Genomic DNA, 6,418 nt, shown 5'->3' on the forward strand with positions numbered 1-6,418 from the left:
GTGCACGTCCAACTCCGCAAAGCCACAGAGCTGGAGTGCGCACTCAACATGTCAGAGTGTCACCTGTTCAGGCGTGTGGAGACCCCAAGTTGAGGAACCATTAGCTGAATCATGACGGCTGAGTCATCGCTGTCATGTCATGGGATGTCAGCTTCACTGCATCTTCTGAGCCATGTATGCTGGTATGGTACGTACCAACAAATCAAGCAAGAACTGCGTTCAGCTCCATGCGAAGGGGTACACGTATGGTTCGTGTACGTTTCAGCCTTTAGAAACCATGTTGTATCAACTCTATAATCTTCTGTTTTATTCTACATTTTCAAGGTTTGCGAGTCTTGAAAACAAAAGCGTGTCAGGAGCGCATCGGCTCAGCTTTGTCGGGACGTAGGAAGACGCCAGTATAGTCAGCTACCATCTAGTGCACTTCGGTCCTGAAGCAGTGATTCACAAGTAGCCCTTGGAGTTGCCACGTGGATTTGGTAGCATTGCGAAAGATAAATCATCATCATCAGGCAAAAGCTTCAGGAGCGCACCGGTTCGGCTTTTTCGGAGCGCAGGAAGGAGCGCAGCTGCACACATGAGTCAGACTCCCATCGGGTGACCATCGCTCGGATCGTTTTGCGTTCGAGGTACGTGGGGTTGATCCATTCGGCCAGCAGCGCCTTCTCCTCTGCAGTGTACTCCTCTCCCTCTAGCGTGTGTCCCAGGGGCTCAAATGCTGAGTCATCGTGACTGGACTTGAGCTGATTCAGCGACGCAAGCTCCACCCCCTCAGGTGGCTGCTTTGCATGGTACCATCCAGAGATTGACAGCCGTGGCTTAGTGTCTGAATACACCTGCACAGGAGCTGTTTCATGACGACAAGCTATCATCGCTCATGCAGAACACGCCAAGCAACTGGGATTTGCAAGCATGTGCTGCAAGCCTTTTCTGTTTCTTGCCTGTCGAAGGGGGTGGGGTGTTGCTGTTTCCACCCCCTCACTTGGCGCGCCGGAAGTGTCCTCAAGCAGGCACTCGAATTGATCGCGGCTCCATTGTGACGGTCTGAGTCCGTTTCAGCTATCATGCCGCAGAGTGATTGTGCAGATGACACGCAAGGTCATGATGATGAACATGTATCTTTGTACAACACTACCGCATCCACATGGACATTGGCAACTGGCTTGCTTGTTCCAACCGCTGACGTTCAATGAGCTGCATCTTTTTGATTGTGCTGCCTTTGTTGCTTGTTGACTATTCCTGCCATAATCTATGTGATGTCATGATGTATCTTTTCACAACAATACCGCATCCACATGGACATTGGCAACTCCAAGATCTACTTGGGAGTCATCATTACTTGATATATCGGTTTCCTAGGCAACTTTCACGATTGCCGTCACACCAATGGTGTCCGCATCACTGGTATGCTGGTCGTGAATGATTGGAATGACCTCACCCATTCCAACTGGCAGGAGGCTGTACCTGCCATGTTATTGCTTTATTTATTCTTTCCTGGCGAAGCAAAGCTAAGTGCATTTTATTCCGTGATACTGCGCTCATCAGTGCCAACAGGGGAATTGTCTACTATGCCTTGCATCCTTATAGTCTTAGAAACGCTCTAGTCCAAGCAGATCCGTAATCGACCCCATGTGCGCAAAGTCTTCCTCTCACGTCACTTCAAACCCACCCCTTCACATTCGAGTCCTCGCAATCCCCTACAACCCGCTCTATTGAATGGTGCCTGCTGCAGAGAAACGTTTGCAGGCAAACAAAAATATTGTTGTTAAGCGCAGAACATGGAACCGAAGCCAAGTCTTCTTTGCGCTTTGCAAAAAGGCACGCTACCAATTTGTGCACTAGCACTAGTAACCGCTTAAGGTTCCTGACAGTTATTGCTGTGTATGTCAATTCGGACGCCACCGAATTGGCAGGCGTAATCTACGGGGGACTTTGCTTCAAGAGCAACTGCTCTAACCATCAGAGTCCTGGGCACACCAGAAAACCGCTTGCGCCGAAGCAAGATTCGCATGCACGACCCCTTGAATCGGGTGGCAGATGGACCACGTGGTCATAGGTGGCATCAAGTTAGGTACTTGCTGTATGATTTCCCTTGCTGCTTTGGTTATACCAAATACATGTTGAGCAGGCTAGATGAAGAACATCGCCCTTTATGTGGCGCACGCGCTAGCGCACAAGGAACGCAGCAGACGTCTCAAGTTCGAGCTATGAGGGAAACTATGATCAGCATAGGATGCTATATTTTCGAGATATTTGAAGATAATGCGAGGTAGGGCTATCTAACGAAACAGGCACATGATGTGCTATGCTATCGAATCCATACTGTGCGCAGCGTTGCATAAGTTATTTGTGTAAATTCCACATTCGGATGTGGCTGAGGTGCAGGGATTGAGTTTGCCCAACCCCCTTTTGGGCGTGCTGGCAATCAAATCGAAAGCAATTGAGCAATTTCTGCAGTTTCTCTAGACGTATTGCACACGTGACGAAGTACACTCATATTAGGCTATTCTTTCTGCGAGCGTGTTCAGGCACATTGAAGTGAGAGAGATTGCCGCAGTACACTTCCTGTCCATCGGTTTCCAGTGGTGGATAAACATACCTCTTGAACTGAATGAAAGCTGCGACCTGGCTGCACCGTGAACATCGCCATGCTGTTAAAATGCGGCAGGAGGCACGTCGAGGGGATGACTTCCGGCTGACAGCTGTCCTCGTCACGGAGTTCGTACAATTCGAGAGCGCCACCATCTTCGGGTACCCACTCTGTGTCAGGGTCGGTCAGGTAGATGATATATGAGATTGCGCGGGTGCTGATGACGTCGTCGTGACACAGCAAATGACCACCGTGAGCGTATACGTTGCTTGAGCAGTCCGTCTTGTCTGTCAGAGTACCGCGCTGCAGCCCTGTCACCTGCATTTTGAAAGAACTTGGGAAATACACTTCGAGGGGGGTATTCCGACTAAGGTGCCAGGTGGCAGTCGAGGGCCATTCCAGCGAGCGACATTCACACCAGTGGGCAACCGTATACGAGCATCAATCGTACGGGGCGCCGGCACACTGTACATACGCTTATTTTTAGGTCTTAAGAAACGCACTTCTTCGACAAAGTTGCGAAATTCTTGAGAATAAATGGCGTTTCTCACTTCGAGAAGCGTGGGGAGCTTTGCGGCAAGCTCGGGTTCTAGGCCGTCGATGTTTGCCAGGTCTCCAGTCTGGTAGACCTGCACGTCACACTCGCGAATGATCCCAAGGCACAGAAAGCTTGATCGAAGAAGACATATCAGTGATACCGACCAACCATCGCTGCCATGCATCATGTCAGCCGACATTCCGACATGTACTGGAGTTCCACGACACTGGTACACCGAACATGAATGTAAGGCGACCTTCGCCTGCGTTACTCCTGGAAATCAAACGTATGAGGTCGCGGGTTACAATCAATAGGATCATGCTGCTCAAAGTCAAAGCGCCGAATCACGGTAAGATCGCGCCGAGTGTACCAGCAACATCACCCCTATGGCATGGCATGGCATCGACGACGCCCATATCCTAGCGCAAGTGGACGTGCGCTTGCACTTTAGCGATAAGACATAAGATAACACAATCAACAGCTTTACATGCATTGCATCTGCTTACCAATGAAAACGGCTTGATGTCGGATTACGCCGTCAAGGGCGAACGCCGGGATTCCATAGTGTTACTACGCAACAAGCACCCAAACTTGCGTGCAGATGGCACGCCGTATTGAAAGAACGTTTTTTTGCGTTCACGGAGGGGACAATTACCTGTACAGATCACCACATCAATCCTGCCGAGTGGCAACTGTTGCGCACCTTGAACAAGTCAGTCTCCTTGAACTTTGCTTCGACGTTGTTAATAAGCTCGTCACGGGCCTTCGATAAAACATCTCGCTTGCAAAGATCGCGTATCACTACATGTGTGTAAGGCGAGCTGCTATCGAATTCCTTCTTCAAGGCCTGACGGTTTGCGTTATCCAGCAAGTCATCGCGGAGGGGGCTTAAATCAACTTTCAGACGCTTAGCGCACTTTTCATCATCGGTAACTTCTGCATCCCTCTTTGGGTTGACATCTACTCCAGAGGACGTCATGTTCCGTGCAACTCGCTACCAAAGCAGCAACACAGGCCCGACACAACGCAAAGCAGGGTTGCATATACGCAAGATGAAGCGCCTCGACTTCTGCTAATCGCAGCAACCGAATATGGCTACCAATGCGAGTTATATCACAGGCGAAGGAAGCTGGCAAATCAGGCGTGCCCGCCCTTGAGTATGGCCTATCTCATGCCATCTGCAGCCACTCTGGTGCACCTTGTGCCATGCTGGGTCCTGCAGTGGAGGGCAGTCTGCTATTATCAGACTCAGCATGTATATCCTCGGGGACAGTATTCAGTTTTCGAGTCCCAGTGGAACTGTCGAGGTGTGGGTTGCAGGCTCGTTCATGAATCCATCGTCTCTTTCGTGAATGAGACCTTCAGCATAATAACGGAAAGACTTTACAGAAAGCAGAGTTCTGCGATGGATGTTGTGGGTTCGAGCTGAAGCAAGCTCAAGCACTCTAAATGCCTGTTCTGCGGAGGAAAGCCAAGGCTTCGGTCTTCGAAGGGCTGACAGCATCTTGGAAAAGGTACGCTGATTTCACTATCAACAATATTTGCATCAATTGAATGAGGCAAGACTATCAAGGCAGTCGTAGCGTCCTCTTGTGCTGCGTGCATCGCGGGTTGCTTTCGAGAATTATCGTGAACGAAGCTGTTGACGTGCATCTTGAGATATTGGCCTTTCAAAATGGCATGAACACGCAATTTCGTTTCATGGCAGCGTGCTTTTGTCCACACAAGACCACCAGGAAGATCATGTCCATCACCGCGAACAGCTCACAAGTGCGCTGGCGTCAATTATTGTTACCACGGACACTGCTTGCTGTAGGGTGAACGCATCAAACAATTCTTGAAGTCTCAAAAGCTCAGACAATCCGGGAAGTCGGACAAATGTGATTGGCTCGTGCAACACCGTATCCTGAGCTCGCAAGCATGTTCGCTCGAAGCCGACATCAAAGGTCTCGTCGGGGAAATGGAAATCGGAGGTTGTGCTCCAAAGACGTTCATTCAAGCTTGTTTGGACGACGCATTTGTGTCCGAGCAACTGTTGCGGGAGGAGACCATAACGTGCAAGGACGTCATCACTCGAGCACGCGCTATTACACGGAGCATACGAGCTTACGGTTTCCAGCACATGCAAGAAGAGACCGAGGCCGTTGTCAAAGACCTGGCGGCGTCAGGCGAGATTGAAATGAGGCACATTCGGATGCTGGAAGGCGACGCTGCGGTCTTGAACTCCGAAATCAAGTACGCCTCTAGTCGGTTGCACCTTGCCATTTGTCGAGTGCTTCATGACGTTATAGAGTGACAGAATACAAGTTGGTAGCTCTGGAAGCAAAAGACACTGAATTTACTGCGAGGACTGGCGAATTGAACCTCATCAAGAACGCTGTTTCTGATATTCATGGCGAGAAGGCACTCCTCGAGGGCAAGTTGGCTGAGCTCCACATGTATGTCAGCGACAACGTGTTTGTCCGTAAACTAAATGGTCCAGCTCCACAAGCATCTCGGTGATAACGTGGTTTCTACATGGCTACTGAAGAAGAAGAAGAAACGCAGTCTTTCACGATACATAAAATTACAGAATTACAGTCTTTACAATGACTACCCCATAAGATGATCCATTGCATCTGAACGCCTCGACGAGCATGGACTTGATGACCCACAGACCGTTCAAAGGGAGATGTTGCTTTGAGCGAGCGTGAATGCTGTATTTATTTAGCTCGGCCTGCAGTTGATGTAGCAGATCGTGTTTAGTGGTGCATCTGTGGCCGATATTCCGACCCCCCCCGGACCCCGGAGTTCAGCCCCAACTCAGCAAGGCAAAATGAGCACCGTGCAGGTCACATCGGGATGCCCTCGACGATACACTGTCAACCATGCCCCTGTGGTGGGCGCAAGCAATGGGCATGTTGTACACACCTGGGCCCACAGCATCGCCAAACCACGGCGATACCTCACCCAACACACCCCCCGGGGCCTCTTCCGAGGATGTGACCAGAACAGAACCCATCGGTGCGGGAACCCTACCAGTGCCTGTGGTTTGGGACATCACAGGAGAGGTGGACTGTTCCGAGAGAATAGCTGAGACTCGCAACGCCCAAGATGCCATATCGCCATTGGGATTTGAAGACAATCCCAATGCCACCGGAGGCCATCAGATGGATTGTGTCCAACCCCCATCAGGTGTGAATTTTTTTTTTTTTAATATGCATGGGCCTTTGCAGCGTCTCTTGTCTGCTTTGAAGTCTTCGGACGGTGGATTTGCTTGTCGCCGTTTTCGTAGCGACTGGTGGATGTGG

General features: G+C 50.3%; 1 protein-coding gene across 1 annotated transcript; it reads right to left on the bottom strand.

Moving 5' to 3' along the window:
• Positions 1-1,855: 1,855 nt before the first annotated feature.
• On the bottom strand, positions 1,856-4,107 carry LOC149809828 (prolyl 3,4-dihydroxylase OGFOD1-like). The gene is made up of 4 exons (XM_089994592.1): positions 3,832-4,107; positions 3,142-3,219; positions 2,600-2,908; positions 1,856-2,020 (listed from the first exon to the last, which is right to left on the bottom strand). Exons 1-4 carry the CDS (start codon positions 4,105-4,107, stop codon positions 1,856-1,858), a joined length of 828 nt encoding a protein of 275 aa, XP_089850718.1.
• Between the last annotated feature and the right edge of the window lie 2,311 nt (positions 4,108-6,418).

This window comes from Nuphar pumila, unplaced genomic scaffold, assembly GCF_984573655.1.
Source record: "Nuphar pumila unplaced genomic scaffold, dmNupPumi1.hap1.1 HAP1_SCAFFOLD_738, whole genome shotgun sequence".
Lineage (NCBI taxonomy): Eukaryota > Viridiplantae > Streptophyta > Magnoliopsida > Nymphaeales > Nymphaeaceae > Nuphar > Nuphar pumila.